Source organism: Amblyraja radiata, unplaced genomic scaffold, assembly GCF_010909765.2.
Source record: "Amblyraja radiata isolate CabotCenter1 unplaced genomic scaffold, sAmbRad1.1.pri S35, whole genome shotgun sequence".
NCBI lineage: Eukaryota > Metazoa > Chordata > Chondrichthyes > Rajiformes > Rajidae > Amblyraja > Amblyraja radiata.
Genome location: NW_022630148.1, coordinates 686,118 through 704,591, shown reverse-complemented (window position 1 = coordinate 704,591; position 18,474 = coordinate 686,118). Strand labels below are relative to the sequence as shown.

At 46.8% G+C, this 18,474-nt stretch overlaps 1 protein-coding gene and 1 long non-coding RNA gene across 2 annotated transcripts in view; both read right to left on the bottom strand.

The window, feature by feature from the left end:
* Window positions 1-1,614: 1,614 nt before the first annotated feature.
* Window positions 1,615-18,474, bottom strand: part of LOC116969382 (ribonuclease inhibitor-like) — a 133,404-nt gene continuing 116,544 nt past the window's right edge. Inside the window, exons 11-12 of the mRNA XM_033016247.1 lie at window positions 2,054-2,221; window positions 1,615-1,878 (exon numbers count right to left, since the gene is read on the bottom strand). Of these exons, the coding sequence (XP_032872138.1) occupies window positions 1,791-1,878; window positions 2,054-2,221 (256 nt within the window). The 3' untranslated portion in view covers window positions 1,615-1,790. The remainder of the gene's footprint in view (window positions 1,879-2,053; window positions 2,222-18,474) is intronic.
* Window positions 11,185-18,446, bottom strand: LOC116969388. The gene is made up of 3 exons (XR_004410745.1): window positions 18,147-18,446; window positions 15,603-15,695; window positions 11,185-11,210 (listed from the first exon to the last, which is right to left on the bottom strand). It is a non-coding gene; the product is annotated as an uncharacterized LOC116969388 (long non-coding RNA).

The window sequence follows — 18,474 nt, the reverse complement described above, 5'->3', positions numbered from 1 at the left end:
TCTCCCTCCCTCCGTACAGGGTGCGGGTAGATCCGGCTCGTGGCCTGACAGCAACCCGCTGATCGGAGCGCCTCATCTCCGTCATGTGGTCTGCCTTTTAGCAGAGTGGGGGTGGTGACAGCTATGGGTGGAGGAAAACAGACAACACTTGATAATTCCATTATTTTGATTCATCACAGCTCCTCCAATGTCTTCGACGATGGAGCTCCTGGAAAGGTGTGATGATTGGCAGCTGCTGGATTTGACAAATCATTACCGCCAGAGGCTGGAAGAGGCGATTCAAGAGACGTTGGAGAATGTCGTCTTCGTTCTAGCATACGAGAGATATTTCAGTAAGCAAGTGTACAAGGTAGGGAGAGGATTGGATGAGTGGGTTACTTCAGCTGATACTGAAATGTTTTCATGCACAAATATTGTGGGTGGAAGGGTCCATTCTTGTGCTGTCCTGCTTGTAATGAGTCGAGTCGTACACACGTCAATGTACAACACATGTTTATTAAAGTCCACTCACTCACAGCATTCATCTGCATGGTGTTACAGTAACTAGCAGCTACTCACACTCATTACCAATAAACATAATATTACATAGTGACCAAGCAAAGATACTATAAACATAGTAAACACAACTTGTTCCCCCGCAACGATGATTACACTGCGAGAGGCATAACTAACGCCGGGTCGAGTTTACTAAAATGGCGGAAGTACCGCTCCGTTGCGTACTACACGTCAGTCCATTGGAATTTGCAGGAGTGGTCTATCTTGCTCCGTTCTAGTATCTTTGCTAATTACTTGAGCAGACTTCTGATAATATAAACCGCATAGTAGGCGGAGCTTCTACTAACAAGCACTACAATTGGTTAGTAAGAAGTAACCAATCTACACTTCTCTCTATAATTACAGCGCAGTCACAAAGAATATCCCGTAGAGCAGTTGACATCTAGAGCAGCGGATGCAATAGATGAGGTTGGAGGAGGTGCAGGTGAACCTCTGCCGCACCTGGAAAGATTGTTTGGGTCCTTGGATGGAGTCGAGGGGGGAGGTAAAGCGACAAGTGTAGCATCTCCTGCGGTTGCAAGGGAAAGTGCCCGGGGAGGGGGTGATTTGGGTGGGAAGGGACCAGGGAGTTACGGAGGGAGCGGTCTCTGCGGAAAGCAGACAGGGGAGGAGATGGGAAGATGAGGCCAGTGGTGGGATCCCGTTGGAGGTGGCGAAAATGTCGGAGGATTATCTGTTGTATGTGACGGCTGGTAGGGTGGAAGGCGAGGACAAGGGGGAATCTGCTCTTGTTACGAGTGGGGGGTTGGGGAGTGAGAGCAGAGTTACGGGGTGTAGAAGAGACCCTGGTTAGAGCCTCATCTATAGTAGAAGAGGGGAACCCCCGTTCCCTGAAGAATGAGGACATGTCCAATGCCCTGGCCTGGAATCCACCAGAGTCATGTTTAATCTTCTCTGCCAAATGGATACAGTTGTCACCATCAACCCGCAGCAAGAGCGGGGGCCGCTGATGATAAAGTCACATCTGGGATCCTGCAGGTTCCCACCCCCCCCCCCCCATCCCGCTGTAATTCCCCCGTCCCCCACTGGAGGGCAGCACCGGATGTCTGACATCATCAGCATCAACGCGTACCCGTGTCACGTGACAGCGGGCAGGGTCGCCTCTGATGTCACCGCCCGGCCGGCCCGGGAAGCGTTGGGGTTTAAAGGGGAGGGCGGCCGTTTAAAGGGGAGCGCGGGGAATCGGCCAACAATATTCCGGTCCCCAGGGCGGTGACGTTTACACCCAGAGATGTTCACACGTCCACTCTCAGTCCGGGTCTGGATTCCTGCAGCGACCTCAGTTCCTTCTTCCCAGTCGCACTGAACTTATTCACCCTCAACCTGAAACAGTTGAGGAATAAAATGGAAATAAACAGATGAAACAACAGTGTCAATAACAGGGACTGGGGTTAATATTTCAACAACATTTACAGAACAAAATCACAGGAGAAAGAAACCCGCGGATGGATGGATCCCCTGATATTTGATCACATTAAACATTAACACAAACACTCACCCGATCAGCTCCAGACTCGGGAGGTTCAGTATGAGGCGGCGGAGAGCGGGGACACATCGGTCTGTGAGGGAGTTGTGTGTCAGGTACAGCTTCGTCAGTGAGGGCTTTGTACTGAGAGTGGAGACGAGATCCTCGGCTCCAGAATCTGTGAGACCGACACTGCCCAGCCTGGAGATGAGAGAGAGTGAGGGTGAGGGACACAGAGAGACAGGAGACAGTGCAAATCCCCAGTATTTATCAGTGACACAATTACTGATCATATTAATGTTCAGTGTCACACACCCAGTGAGTGTAAACACAATCTCTCACAGTCTGGGACTTACCCCAGTATCTGTATTTTACAGTCCGGGTGCCTCAGAGCCGCACACACCAGTTTCACTCCGGAATTTCCCAGTTTATTCCCACTTAGGTCCAGCCACGTCACCGTGTGGTTTGTACTGAGAGCGGAGACGAGATCCTCGACTCCAGAATATGTGAGACCGACACGGCCCAGCCTGGAGATGAGAGAGAGTGAGGGTGAGGGACACAGAGAGACAGGAGACGGTGCAAATCCCCAGTGTTTATCAGTGACACAATTACTGATCATATTAATGTTCAGTGTCACACACCCAGTGAGTGTAAACACAATCTCTTGCAGTCTGGGACTTACAACAGTCTCTGTATTTTACAGTCCGGGTTCCACAGAGCCGCAGACACCAGTTTCACTCCGGAATCTCCCAGTTTATTCCCACTTAGGTCCAGCCACGTCACCGTATGGTTTGGACTGAGAACGGAGGCGAGATCCTCGGCTCCAGAATCTGTGAGACCGACACGTTGCAGCCTGGAGATGAGAGAGAGTGAGCGTGAGGGACACAGAGAGACAGGAGACGGTGCAAATCCCCAGTGTTTATCAGTGACACAATTACTGATCATATTAATGTTCAGTGTCACACACCCAGTGAGTGTAAACACAATCTCTCACAGTCTGGGACTTACCGCAGTGTGTGTATTTTACAGTCCGGGATCCTCAGAGCCGCAGACGCCAGTTTCACACCGGAATCTCCCAGGTCGTTGTCTCCCAGTCTAAACACAAACAGACAGAGTAAGAAACAAGCTGATACACCGGCCGCCCGGCGAGGCTGTGATAGATAACTTCCCCCAAACAGATATTTCAGGAAACACCTCAGCACATTATTGTGGATGTGGTGTTTGGTGACTTTCACCATTTATTCTCATTCCCCGACCGACCGACAAATGTTCCCCGTGCAGAGAACGGCGGCAACGCGTGCGTGTGACCCGGGGGAAGGGGTCGATGACTGGTGACCCGGGGGAGGGAGGGTAAAATAGGAGAGGTGCCCCCCTCCCCCACCCCGTGCACAGTGATGGCCGCTCGGCCCCATAGAAGGGGTGCTGGACGGAATAACAAAATAGTGGAACAATTTTACAGTTCAGCGTTAGCGACAAACGGACAGTTACCTCACGCGCTGACACTTGTGCAGAGCCGGTCCCAGCCGCTGGAGACCTTCACACTGAATGTGGCAGCTCTCCAGATCTAGGTCTTTGATTGTATCACAGAGCCTGATGGCATGAGACAGGACTGCACAGTCAATCGGGGTCAGTCCCAGTCCACTGAATGAAAGTGTTTCCACAGATCCCAGTGTCTGCTGAGCCAGTATAGGACTCTGAGACTCAAACAGGTAGTGCATCGTGTTCAGGAGCCTCCTTTTACCAAACTCACTGCCTGTATTTCTAATCTGACGTTTAACCTCCCCCTTCACCCAGTCACTCACTCGGCAGATTGTTTGATTAGGGAATTTACCCAGAAACTCCTCCAGGATCCAAGCTGCCCGTGGGGAGGAGAGACCAGCAACAAAACGGAGAAATATTTCAAATCGCCCGTCTGTCATGCCATGGGCTTCAATGAGGAGTGTCGTGATATCCCCGCGATCTACAGTCAGGAATTGTGCGAGTGCGGCTACAAACTCTTGGATGGTGAGGTGCGGGAAGGTGTACACCACGCTCCGGGCTGAATCCTCTCTCTCCAAAAGTTCCATCAGGAACCCGGACAGGAACTGGGAAGGCTGCAGATTGTATTTGATCAAATCTTCATCTGTGAACACAATCTTCTTCTCAGCCACTCCAGTGAAGGCCATTTGACCAAGCCTCAGTAACACCTCACGGAGGTTCTCAATCTCACGGCCGTGGTTTTTCAGGATGTTGTAAATAAAGTAGCAATATAGTTGTGTGATGGTCTTGGGAACTCGCTGCGGGTCCCGGTGTGTTTGTGTGAAGAAGGGGCCCAGTGTCAGGACAAGGATCCAGCAGTAGGAGGGGTTGTAACTCATGGTGTACAGGATCTCGTTCTCCTTCACATGTTTGAAAACAGCTGCTGCCACCGACTGATCTTCAAAACATCTGGTGAAATATTCCTTCCGTTCCTCACCATCAAATCCCAGGATTTCAGCCCGGACACTGATCTCTGCCTTGTCCAGTAAATGTAACGCAGTGGGGCGGGTGGTCACTAGCACTGAACACCCTGGGAGAAGCTTGTGCTGGATTAAATTGTACACAATATCAGACACTTCACACCACCACTCGGGATCTGGGCACTGGTGCTTAGGTTCTGTGTCTCTACGACTGTCAGCAAAATCGATTTTGCCCTTGAATTCATCCAGACCGTCGAATATAAACAGCAATCCCTCTGGGTTCTTCCAGACCTCTCCTAGCATATTCCCAAAGTAAGGATACTGATCCAGAATCAGTTCCCTCAGGTTTACTCTGTCTTTAATCATGTTCAAATCCCGGAATTTGAAACTGAAGACAAACTGGAATTGTTGGAATATTTTCCCCGTGGCCCAGTCATGAACAATCTTTTGCACCATTGTTGTTTTTCCGATCCCCGCGACTCCGGCCACGGCAGACGAACTCCCAGATTTGGATTTGCTCGCCGAAATGTTCTGGAATAACTGATCAGTTCGGATTTTTTCAAACTCTCCCCCGAGATGTTCCTCTCTCCACTCTTCATGGTCCCGGCCTCTTGCCAGCAGCTCATGTTCCACCAGTGTCCGATCTCGAACAGTGGAGATGACCGTGAGCTCAGCGTATCGATCACGCAGCTGGAAAACGTTAACCTTCCCGTTCATCAGGATGGTGTTCACTCTCAGTTTTTCAGTCTGTATTCGCAGAGTCTCCATGTGCTTCTGCTGAACATCTTTTATCAGGTGAGATAAACAAGAGATCCTGAAATTAGATTCATCACGCAAAGAAAAACACATTCACAGTATCCTAATATAGTCATAGTATGATACAGTGTGGGAACAGGCCATTCGACCCAACTTGCCAACACCGGCCAACAATGTCCCACTTGCCTGCGCTTGCTTCATGAACCTTCAAACCTGTCCTATCCATGCACCTACCTTAACTGTTTCTTAAACGATGGGTTAGTACCAGCCTCACCACCTCCTTTCGCAGCCTACTTCATACACCCACCACCCTTTGTGTGAAAAAGTTACTCCTCGGATTCCTATTAAATCTTTTTCCCATCACATTGAACCAATGTCCTCTGGTCCTCGATTCCTCTACTCTGGGCAAGAGACTCTGCACATCTAACCAATCTATTCCTCTCATTCCTACTCACTTCCCCTTTAACTCCATCATTATACTCACAATTTGTCACCCCATTTAATTGCATCCCATTATACCCTTCACACTATGATTTACCCAGCCTATATTGGGAAAGATAAAAGCTCCTAATACAACAACCTTAATTGAGGTGCAGCTGTCTGCAATCTCCTGACACATTTGTTCTTCTAATTCCCGTTGACTATTCGGGGGTCTGTAGTACACCCCCAACAAGGTGATCATCCTTTTCTTGTTCCTCAGCTCTACCCATATAGCCTCACTGGACGAAAACCCCCTCCTCTTTTTCACTCACCCCTGTCTCTCCTGAAGCTCCTGTACCCCGGAACATTGACCAGGTTTCAGTCATGGCTACTGATAAAGCCGAATTAAGTTAAAAATGTAAGATATTAAATTGGCTTCTGGGCTGGCTTACAACTTATATTTAGTCTCAAATTAGGCTTGCCTCAGATTGCGGTGTGTGAGATAATAAATACTATAACATTGTCTCCCAAGTGACGAGAGAGGAAGCAGAGAGTTAGCTAGATCTCTTTGATGTAATGGAAAAGTAAGATGTCGTAAACCAAGTGTCCTATGTTTATGAGGGAGGAGGTGCTGAGAGAGGAACCAGAGAAGTAGCTAGATCTCTTTGATGTATTTGATAAAATAAAATGTCGTTAACCAAATGGCCAATGTTTTTAATATATCTTGTACCATGTGACAGATGCCTTTGAGTTGATGCATTCTGTAGAAATTATTATCCTGTACCTCTGACCATGACTAATGTCTGTGGAATGTGCTAAGGTGACAAAGAAACACTATATAATGCGATGTAATTCTGTTGTTCAGAGAAGTGGATGAGGACAGTGAAGTGTCTGTAATTGCTCACTTGACTTAGAGTTCTCCCTCCCTTCCATCGGCTGCTATAAGTAAAGTTTTGAACTGGTCTACCAAACAGTTTGTGTGTTGTCTGTTTATTAAGAGGCGAACCTGTTAAGTTGTTATAAAAGTAACTTTTTCACTACAACATCCCAAGCTTATCCGCCTTACCCGTCAGGCCCCTTGCATTAAAATAGGGGCAGTTAAAACCAACCCTCCTTCCTCGCTCTCCGCCTTTCACCAGCCTATTCTGTCCACTAACCTCTCCCACACCACCCTCCATCCCAAATTCTAGCCTCTCACGCGCCTCTGTCCCGTACGAGATCCCACCCCCTGCCAATCTAGTTGAAACCCTCTCGAGTAGCATTAGCAAACCTGCCCACTAGGATGTTGCTCCCCCTCCAGTTAAGGTGCAACCCGTCCCTTTTGTACAGGTCACCCCTGCCCCAGAAGAGATGCCAATGACCCATAAATCTAACTCCCTGCCCCCTGCACCAACTCCTCAACCACACATTCATTTCACCTCTTCCCATTCACACCTTCACTAGCACGAGGTATTGGACGTAATCCTGAGATCACTACCCTGCAGGTCCTGCTTTTCAGTCTTCGACCCAATTCCGTAAAGTGGTTTTGCAGAACCTACCTCCTTCTGCTTCCTACCTATGTCATTTGTGCCAACATGTGCAACAAACTCCGGCTGCTCCACTTCACCCTTGAGCATGTCATGCAGCTGCTTCGTGACGTCCTGGACCCTGGCACAAGGGGAGGCAACACACCATCCTGGAGTCTCACCTGCTGCCTGCCTGCCGCAGAATCAACTGTCCGCATCTCTGACTGTTGACTGGCCCATATTATGCTTTACGATTATGATTAGTGTTACACTCATTAGTTGATGTGTTATTGATTACATATTATCTGATTGTTATAGCTGTTTATTGGTCGACTAAGCAGAAATAAATTGGTAAAATAATATTTGGACAGATACATGGATTGTAACGGGTTAGAGGGATATTGGGAAGTAGCGGCTGGCCGGGAGAGCTTAAATGGGGCATTTTGGTCGCTATGGACAAATTAGACCTCAGATCCCGTTACTGCACTGTATCTATCGAACTAAAAGTCTCATCTTAACCACTTCCTGTCTGTGCTAAATATTGATTTTAGAAAAACACGACCTTATATCGCTATAATTTTGGGCCATCTTACTCACGGTTCTCCACCGCTGCGGCAACCCCGAGAATTGTTCCCATCGATGAAAAATAACAAAGTTATGAGTGTTTAAAAAATCTTGAGATCAGCTGATTGGTCCTCTCGCCTGTCAATCACCACAATGAAGGTAACGCCACATCCGGGAGGGGGGGGGGGGGGGAGGACTATAAAACCCAGGATGCCTGGACGCGAGTCTGTCACGATGGAAGATCGCGAGGGAGAGTCCATGACTGTGATTCTAAGCTGTGAATCAACTGAATTGTGAGTCTGTAATGTACTTGGAATAAATGATTTGTTAGGAGGTTGAAATGCTATGAAATTGCATTTGCTCGCCTGCACTCTGCTTGAAATGCTATGAAATGTATTTGCTGGCCTGCACTCTGCATGAAATTCTATCAAAATTGGATTTGCTGGCCTGCACTCTGCTTAAAATGCTATGAAATTGGATTTGTGGCCTGCACTCGGCTTGAAATGCTATGAGTTCGGATTTGCTGGCCTGCACTCGGCTTGAAATGGAATTCTCCCTGTAACCGCGAGGGTTATTTCCGAGTCCTTTACATTCCTCCCTCATCGCAAAGATGTTGATTAATTGGACATCTGTAAATTGTTCCTAGTCTGCAAGGAGTGGATATAAAGATGGGATAAATAGGAAGGGCTGATCGATGGACGGCGTATCCGCAGTTGCCAAAACATGCAATTGAATACCTTTCAGATGAGCAGGTAGTTCCAAGGAAACCTTCATGGCTTTGAACGATTCGATCAGATCAGAACCTGTTGGAATAATTTCATGGAATTAGTTTGAGTTGCATTTTGACAAAAAAAGTCAAATTCTCTATAGAAACATGTCCTGTACCTTCTTCCCCCATTGCTTTCAGCAACTCCTCCAGTTTGGGGAGCAGGTGGTGCATTTTCACGAAGCATTTCCATATCAGTTTACGGACCTGCGGCTCTTTCTCAGTCACCAGGTTGAGGAGAAGTGTGGAACCGGCCGCACGGCTTCCTCTCTTCGTGCGTTTGATGACTCGCTGTGAAGAGCCATGGGGACAAGTAGTTATAGAGCTGTACAACACGGAAACAGAACCCTCGGCTAACCTTGGCGATGGATTTACTGGAGTCACAGTGCCTTAAGTGGTAGAGTGATAGAGCAATATACCACAGGGAGACAGGCTATTCAGCCCACATTGTCCATGCCAACCAAGTTACAATTGTAAGCCAGGGCCATTTGCCTGCATTTGGCCTACAGCCCCGTAAGCCCCTCCTATCCACTCATCAGTCTGAATGTACTTTGATATCCCTAATGTTATCGACTTTTCCAGCTTCCTCTGGCATTGTGTTCCAGATATGGACTGCTCTCCAAGTAAACCTGTTAACCATATAACAATTACAGCATGGAAACAGGCCATCTCGGCCCTACAAGTCTGTGCCGAACACCTTTTTTCCCTTAGTCCCACCTGCCTGCACTCATACCATAACCCTCCATTCCCTTCTCATCCATATGCCTATCCAATTTATTTTTAAATGATACCAACGAACCTGCCTCCACCACTTCCACTGGAAGCTCATTGCACACAGCTACCACTCTCTGAGTAAAGAAGTTCCCCCTCATGTTACCCCTAAACATCTGTCCCTTAATTCTGAAGTCATGTCCTCTTGTTTGAATCTTCCCTATTCTCAAAGGGAAAAGCTTGTCCACATCAACTCTGTCTATCCCTCTCATCATTTTAAAGACCTCTAGCAAGTCCCCCCTTAACCTTCTGCGCTCCAGAGAATAAAGGCCTAACTTATTCAACATTTCTCTGTAACTTAGTTGTTGAAACCCAGGCAACATTCTAGTAAATCTCCTCTGTACTCTCTCTATTTTGTTGACATCCTTCCTATAATTGGACGACCAAAATTGTACACCATACTCCAGATTTGGTCTCACCAATGCCTTGTACAATTTTAACATTACATCCCAGCTTTTATATTCAATGCTCTGATTTATAAAGGCTAGCATACCAAAAGCTTTCTTTACCACCCTATCTACATGAGATTCCACCTTCAGGGAACTGTGCACAGTTATTCCCAGATCCCTCTGTTCAACTGTTTTCTTCAATTCCCTGCCATTTACCATGTACGTCCTATTTTGATTTGTCCTGCCAAGGTGTAGCACCTCACATTTATCAGCATTAAACTCCATCTGCCATCTTTCAGCCCATTCTTCCAAATGGCCTAAATCACTCTGTAGACTTTGGAAATCCTCTTCATTATCCATTATCTTGGTATCATCTGCATACTTACTAATCCAATTTACCACACCTTCATCCAGATCATTGATGTACATGACAAACAACAAAGGACCCAACACAGATCCCTGAGGCACCCCACTAGTCACCTGCCTCCAACCCGACAAACAGCCATCCACCATTACCCTCTGGCTTCTCCCATTCAGCCACTGTTGAATCCATCTTGCTACTCCTGCATTTATACCCAACAGTTGAACCTTCTTGACCAACCTTCCATGAGGAACCTTGTCAAAGGCCTTACTAAAGTCCATATAGACAACATCCACTGCTTTACCCTCGTCAATTTCCCTAGTAACCCCTTCAAAAAATTCAAGAAGATTAGTCAAACATGACCTTCCAGGCACAAATCCATGTTGACTGTTCCTAATCAGACTCTGTTTATCCAGATGCTTATATATATTATCTCTAAGTATCTTTTCCATTAATTTGCTCACAACTGAAGTTAAACTAACAGGTCTGTGTCAAGGGTGAAGAAAATCATCTCTGATCCCTCCCACCCAGCTCACCACATCTTCCACCTGCTGCCATCAGGAAGGCGCTACAGCTCACTGTCCGCCAAGACATCGCGATTTAAAAACAGTTTTTACCCACACGCAATCCGAATTCTGAACACACTATGATAACAGCACATATCCTCCTCATGCATGTACTGTATATTGTATGATGTTGTGTTTTATGTTATGTTTGACGGGAATCAGCCTACCTTGTAACATCCTGTCCTGAACCTGAATTCCACCAGCTTGACTGTGTGGTCATTAAATAATCTAATCTAATCTAATCTATAATTGCTAGGTTTACTCTTAGATCCCACCTACATTTCTCCCATCTCCCCTCAAGCCTGCACCCTCCAGTTTGTGGATCACCACTGCTGTGCGGGATATTCTTTGTGACTGCGCCGTACTGAGTTGTAATTACAGAGAGCAGCACAGCACAAGAATGGACCCTATGGCCCACAATATTTGTGCAGGAAAACATTTCAGTATGGGCTGAAGTTACCCACTCATCCATTCCTCTCCCTACCTTGTACTCTTGCTCACTGAAATATCTCTCGTATGCTAGAACGAAGACGACATTCTCCACCGCCTCTTGAATCGCCTCTTCCAGCCTCTGGCGGTAATGAATTGTCAAATCCAGCAGCTGCCAATCATCACACCTTTCCAGGAGCTCCATCATCGAAGACATTGGAGGAGCTGTGATGAATCAAAATAATAGAATTATCAAGTGTTGTGTGGTTTCCTCCACCCATAGCTGTCACCACCCCCACTCTGCTAAAAGGCAGACCACATGACGGAGATGAGGCGCTCCGATCAGCGGGTTGCTGTCAGGCCACGAGCCGGATCTACCCGCACCCTGTACGGAGGGAGGGAGACCCGGCTGTGATCCTCGACTTGCCCTGACAATGGTCCCCAGGCTGTTGCTGTAACTTATTCCCTGCGGCATCTAAACAATGCGCTAACTCACAACAATTGTCCCTCTCCCACTGTTCAATCCCACGGGTGCATTCTCTTCTTGATTCTGGATGAACACAATGTCAACACCTTTTGACAGAATACACCGTAGTGACATTAAATGCGACTTATTCTCACACTTTAGCTTCAGCATTCAGAGTTCAGAGGCACAGTATGCAAACAGGCCCTTCGGCCCAGCGAGTCCATGCAAATCATTAATCCATCACCCGCTCACACTAGTTTTATGTTATCTGACGTTCTGCATATTAGGAGCACATTTACAGAGGGCAATTGATGTTCATGCCAGCATGCCACAGGGATGTGGGAGGAAACACACGCCGTCATAAGAAAAACATGCAAACTCCACACAAACAGTGGCCGTGGTTATAATCGAACCCGAGTCTCCGGAGCCGTGAGCCAGCGGTTCTACCAGCTGCACTACTGTGCCCACACTTATTATTGTCACATGTACTGAGAAACAGTGACAATATTGTGTTTGCATGCTGTCCAATCTAATCAGGTAATACTGTACATAAATACGGCTAAGCCAAGCACAAGTACAGCAGGTAGAGTGTAGAGAGTGCTGAATATAGTTTTCTCAGCATGTAGCGATACAGTTTCAGAGAAAACATCCAACGTCCACAATGAAATAGTTGGTAAAAATAAGGACTGTGTCCCCACACAGGCCACAACTCACCAATGGAAGGATCTTTCAGTAGACTGATAACATCATAATAAGAATGCACAAGATTCACAGCAACGTGGTTCTATACATTCAGAACCCGTTTACTGAGAACACATAGAAACATAGAAAATAGGTGCAGGAGTAGGCCATTCGGCCCTTCGAGCCTGCACCGCCATTCAATATGATCATGGCTGATCATCCAACTCAGTATCCCGTACCTGCCTTCTCTCCATACCCCCTGATCCCTTTAGCCACAAGGACCACATCTAACTCCCTCTTAAATATAGCCAATGAACTGGCCTCAACTACCTTCTGTGGCAGAGAATTCCACAGATTCACCACTCTCTGTGTGAAAAATGTTTACCTCATCTCGGTCCTAAAAGATTTCCCCCTTATCCTTAAACTGTGACCCCTCGTTCTGGACTTCCCCAACATCGGGAACAATCTTCCTGCATCTAGCCTGTCCAACCCCTTAAGAATTTTGTAAGTTTCTATAAGATCCCCCATCAATCTTCTAAATTCTAGCAAGTACAAACCGAGTCTATCCAGTCTTTCTTCATATGAAAGTCCTGACATCCCAGGAATCAGTCTGGTGAACCTTCTCTGTACTCCCTCTATGGCAAGAATGTCCTTCCTCAGATTAGGAGACCAAAACTATACGCAATACTCCAGGTGTGGTCTCACCAAGACCCTGTACAACTGCAGTAGAACCTCCCTGCTCGTATACTCAAATCCTTTTGCTATGAATGCTAACATACCATTCGCCTTCTTTACTGCCTGCTGCACCTGCATGCCTACTTTCAATGACTGGTGTACCATGACACCCAGGTCTCATTGCATCTCCCCCTTTCCTAATCGGCCACCATTCAGATAAAAGTCTACTTTCCTGTTTTTGCCACCAAAGTGGATAACCTCACATTTATCCACATTATACTGCATCTGCCATGCATTTGCCCACTCACCCAGCCTATCCAAGTCACCTTGCAGCCTCCAAGACAGAGGGTTGTTCTTCTGGCTGGGGGTCTGTGGCAACACTGGGGTGCACAGCTTTAAGCTGAAAGGGGTGGAATTCAAAGGAGATGTGCGGGTGAAGTTATTTATACACAGAGGATGGTGGGTGCCTGGAACGCGCTGCCAGGTGTGGTGGTTGGAGCATATACCATCGTGGTATTGAAGCTTTTTGATATGCAGGGAATGGAGAAATATGGATTGTATGAAGGCAGTGGAGATGAGTTTCATTTGGCATCGGTCCGCATGGACATTGTGGACCGTAAATACCTTTCCTGTGCTGTAGATTACTGTGCTCTATCTACCTTTGTTGATATACGTACAGAATGGCCACGTATTATTTTCCATTTGGCCTTGTTACTTCAAACACATCTCTTGCATCCTGTAATTGTAATTATATAATGTGATTATATTTAACGGTTTGTTTTCAACTTTCTTGCTAATGTAGACGTTTCAGATTATTTCTCTCTCGCTACGTGGCAGAATGACAAAGTCACACCGCACAGACAGAGATGCTTCATCCAGATGTGTCGACCAACCTGCCCTATCTGAGCCAGCCCTATTTGTCCATGTTTGCCCATTATCACTCCAAACCTTTCTTGCCCATGTACCTGCCCAAATGTCACTAAAATCATGTTATTGTACGCGCCTCAACTGGCAACACATTCCATATTTCCACCTCCCTCTGTGATCAAAGTGTTTTTTTTAAAGGGGAATGGAACCAAGAACTAGACGGCAGATTTAAGATGAGAGTGGAAGAGCTTTGCAGAATCTGAATGGCATCTCCCTGTCAAGGCTGGTGGTGGATGCTGGTGAGAGAATGACATTGAAGAGCTTTGAGATAGGGACATGGATATACAGGGAATCTGGGAATATTGATTTGAAAGATACACAATAGAAACAGGGTATTCAGTTTATCGACTCCACGGAGACGATCGATCGATCACCCACTTATTCTGCAAACTTCACCTGAGCAGATTAGTTTAACCTGGCATCATGTTGGGCACAGACAGCATGAAGGGTCTGTTCTTGTACTGCAGTGTACTAGTTTACATAGAATTCTCCAACCTCCTTCAATACTTCCTAGTCCCTTCCCTTCTCTCCTTATCCCAATACATAACCTATTCCCCATCCGCAAATTTCCCCAACCATTCCACCCAAATCTCTCCACTAGCTTTACATTTCACATCATTCAAACAACTTGTCGCGTAACGAGACCTTTGACTCGTTTTCTCTTGAGTCTCATTTTAGTCCTGGTTTCATCTCTAACCATCTGACAATCAACACCCCCTCCCCCCCTCACCACCTCATCCATATTCAACTTTCCTGTGCCAGGCTCCCACCACTTTCCGCATTCTCTCCCCAACTACAATCAACCCTTTTGGGTTCAGGCCTATTTTGACCATCCTAATTCCTTGGTTCTCTCTCATTTCCCCATTAAACCTCTAACAACTCACTGGGAGTAGTTTCCCATCCCTGACAAACATTCACTTATTTTCCCTCATCAGACCTTCAACATCCTTTGTTCACCAAGGCTCACAAAACGTAACTTCTTTGCTTCTTCCGCTAACTGACACGCTGAGTCTGAACAGTTCTCTCACTTATAAAAACCTCTAATCATCACATGTTCGTTCCCCTCTAGTAGCTGCTCCCAGACAGTCTTTATACCCAACAAATGACCCTAATGCAGACAGACCTGCCCTATCATTCCTGTACTCTCTCCGGCTCAGGTCTCTTGGCCTTCCGTTGATTCCCTATTCCCTCTCCCTGTGTGTACTGCAGGTCAGGCAATCTGATCCGGTCACATTGTTGGCAGGGGCAGAAAACCTGGGGGGGGGCAGAGGGGACACGTCCCCCCCATGTTTTGAGAGGTGGGGGACACTCACCCCCCCCAGGTTTTTGTAATCCGATTTTAAAATCACCGCTTTCCGTGAGGCAGTTGGGGTGGGACTGAGTATAGAGCGTGTTGATTGGAGGAGGGAGACGTGGCACAGACCTGCGCCTCATCCGCAGGCAGGATCGATCCCAGCCGGGTCTCCGGCGCTGTCCCGAGTGCCCCCCCACCCCACGGGTGGCCAGAGAGGTCGGCAGTCAGACACGAGATGTACCCCCAGGCCCACAGCCAGCACAGAGAAACAGCCCTAAACCCAGCTCAACTCTGCCTGTCTTGCCAGGTGAACCTGCCTGGACTTGCGGGAAATATGGAAATATGGCCAGCGCGGAGAAGCAGCGCTGATGTCCCATCAGTCCAGTCAGGGCTGTAGTTAACCCGGCGAGACAGGCAGAGTTGAGCTGCGTTTAGCGCTGGATTGAGCCTCCGAAGCCTCGTGCGTGTGAGTGTGCCGCCAAAAAATTGTGTCCCCCGTCCCCTCCATGTTTTGATAGCGAGTTCTGCTCTTGATTGTTGGGACATTTATATCTGACGTAATTCTACAACACACCGTCGTCTGTCCTCGTTGTCGAGGCCACTGGATCTCCTCCCTGGTCCACTCCATCAGCCATGGTGGTGACTGCCTTTCACACGTCCCGCTGCTCTGTAATAAACAGATTAAAAGCCGGTATTAGACAACAATTACAAGGAGCAGGACAACACTTTCAGCTGATGACATCACACGCTGTACAGCGTGTAGGAAAGAACTGCAGATGTTGGTTTAAATCACAGATAGACACAAAATGCTGGAGTAACTCAGCGGAACAAGCAGCACCTCTGGAGAGAAGGGTTTTTTTTTTAAAAACGGGTGACGTTTCAGGTCAAGACCCTTCTTCAGACTGATTCAGTCCAACACATGCTTGTCTTATCAATAAATCAAACCCCCCAATTAATGGAACAAATATACATTGGAGACAGCACTAATGGCAAAGTATCTTTGCAGGAAATAAGATGGGGGAACACATAGTCTGGGTAGCTCTGGAAATTAGGTTTATTTGGAACAATACATGAACATATTAGGAGCAGGAATACGACACTTGGCCTCTTGAGTTTGATATGCCTTTTTGTAAGGTTGCAAGGGGTGGGGCATTCTGAGGAAGTGTTAGAGTGAGGCATTCTGAAACCTTGGGGATTTGTTGTATAGAAACATAGAAAATAGGTGCAGGAGGAGGCCATTCGGCCCTTCGAGCCAGCACCGCCATTCATTGTGATCATGGCTGATCGTCCCCTATCAATAACCCGTGCCTGCCTTCTCCCCATATCCCTTGACTCCACTAGCCCCTAGAGCTCTACCTAACTCTCTCTTAAATCCATCCAGTGACTTGGCCTCCACTGCCCTCTGTGGCAGGGAATTCCACAGATTCACAACTCTCTGGGTGGAAAAGTTTCTCCTCATCTCAGTCTTAAATGACCTCCCCTTTATTCTAAGACTGTGGCCCCTGGTTCTGGACACGCCCAACATTGGAAATTTTTTTCCTGCATCTAGCTTGTCCAGTCCTTTTATAATTTTATATGTTTCTATAAGACCCCCCTCATCCTTCTAAACTCCAGCAAATACAAGCCTAGTCTTTTCAATCTTTCCTCATATGACAGATTGATCAGAGATCAATCTGGTGAACCTACGCTGCACTGCCTCAATCACAAGGATGTCCTTCCTCAAATTAGGAGACCAAAACTGTACACAATACTCCAGATGTGGTCTCACCAGAGCCTTATACAACTTCAGAAGAACCTCTCTACTCCTATATTGAAACCAAGACCAAAGAGATGGTGGTTAAGTTTGGCAGGTCCAAGCTCCCCCTTCAGCCGGTTAACACTGCAGGGATGGACATTGAGGTGGTGCAGACATATAAATATCTGGGAGTGCACCTGGATAACAAACTGGACTGGTCTGTAAACACCGATGCCCTCTACAAAAAAGGACAGAGCAGACTCTTTTTCCTCAAAAGGCTCAGATCCTTCAATATGTGCAATGACATGCTATTTTACCATACTATGTTTGCAAGTGTCATTTTCTACGCTGTTGTCTGCTGGGGCAACAACATCAGTGCTAAAAACAGCAAGAAGTTGGTCAAGCTGGTAAAACGAGCTAGCACAGTGCTGGGGGGGGGGGGAGAGTGGACTCTGTGGTGGATGTACTTGAGAGGCGTATGAGGAGCAAGTTGCAGGTCATCCTCGACAACTCCGGGTACCCCCTCCATGAAATTCTGGAGGGTCAAAAGAGTACACGGAACAACAACCGGCCAAAGGTTCATCGGACGGCGTTACCGGGAGAGAGCTGGAGACGTAAGGTGCGAGGAGTGGCCCAATAGGAGGGTGAACTGGGTTCATGCCTACAACACCTTCAAAGTAGGTGGAGTTGCCCCACGGGACACAAAGATGGGTGAGGTGAGGGAGGTCTGTTCACAGGAACACGAACTGCACCAGGACATCGAGCTCGCGGGCGGATCTGATTAGGACTTTGAAAATGGCGATGCCTGCGTGTGTAATATGTGCTTTAAGAATTACACTGTACAGTTACATATTGAACTACTGAACTGTTGAACAAACATCTGTTCCTCTCAGCACTCAGCTCTCCAACTGATTCATCCTCAACAAACAGGGATTATCCTTTGCTATCTTGCAGACATTCTCTATTATCATAGCTGAAAGATACAATTCTGCATTAAATGGTCCTGAACTATCCCAACTGTGGACAGGTGATCTCTCCCTACCTTTAAACAACCTCTAGCATGTAAATCTAAAATATTTGGTTATCTTACCATTGTGTGGGATCGGGTCAAGCACAAATCATTACCATAAAGACAAAGTGCATTTACTTCATTGATAAAAATAGTAAATACTGCAAACAGTGGAAAGTGCAATGGTGGATGATCCATTATCAAATGCTGCTCAAACTGCTGAGTGTTTCCAGCACGGCAGCATTTTATCTTATTCCTCAGATCTTCTGGAATAGCAATGTTTCTTTAAATTTCCATGCCCCAAAAAAGTTACAAAAGTCACGTGTTATCCTGGTCAATAGATTTGTGTAAATGCCGTACTTCCACTCACATACCTGACAGACAGTCCCAGCTCGTTTGTTCTCATTTCATTATTCAAATCTGTACAAAATGCCTTCCATGCTACAAATCCTCAAAGTATATTTTCCTCTTGCTACCATTCTGCTGCACCGTCTCCTGGGATCACTCTCTCCGCTGTGACCAGGGGGTGATAAAAACGAGCAACACTCCTTTACTCTGGCAAGAGGAAGTTGCTGGCCAAAAATAAATGAAAACTGGAATAACAGGTTCAACATCTGACGCCCCAATATCATTATAAATAATTACCGTGAACGTTGGGCCATTCAGTAACTGAAACAAATTCCAACATTTACTTTACAAATG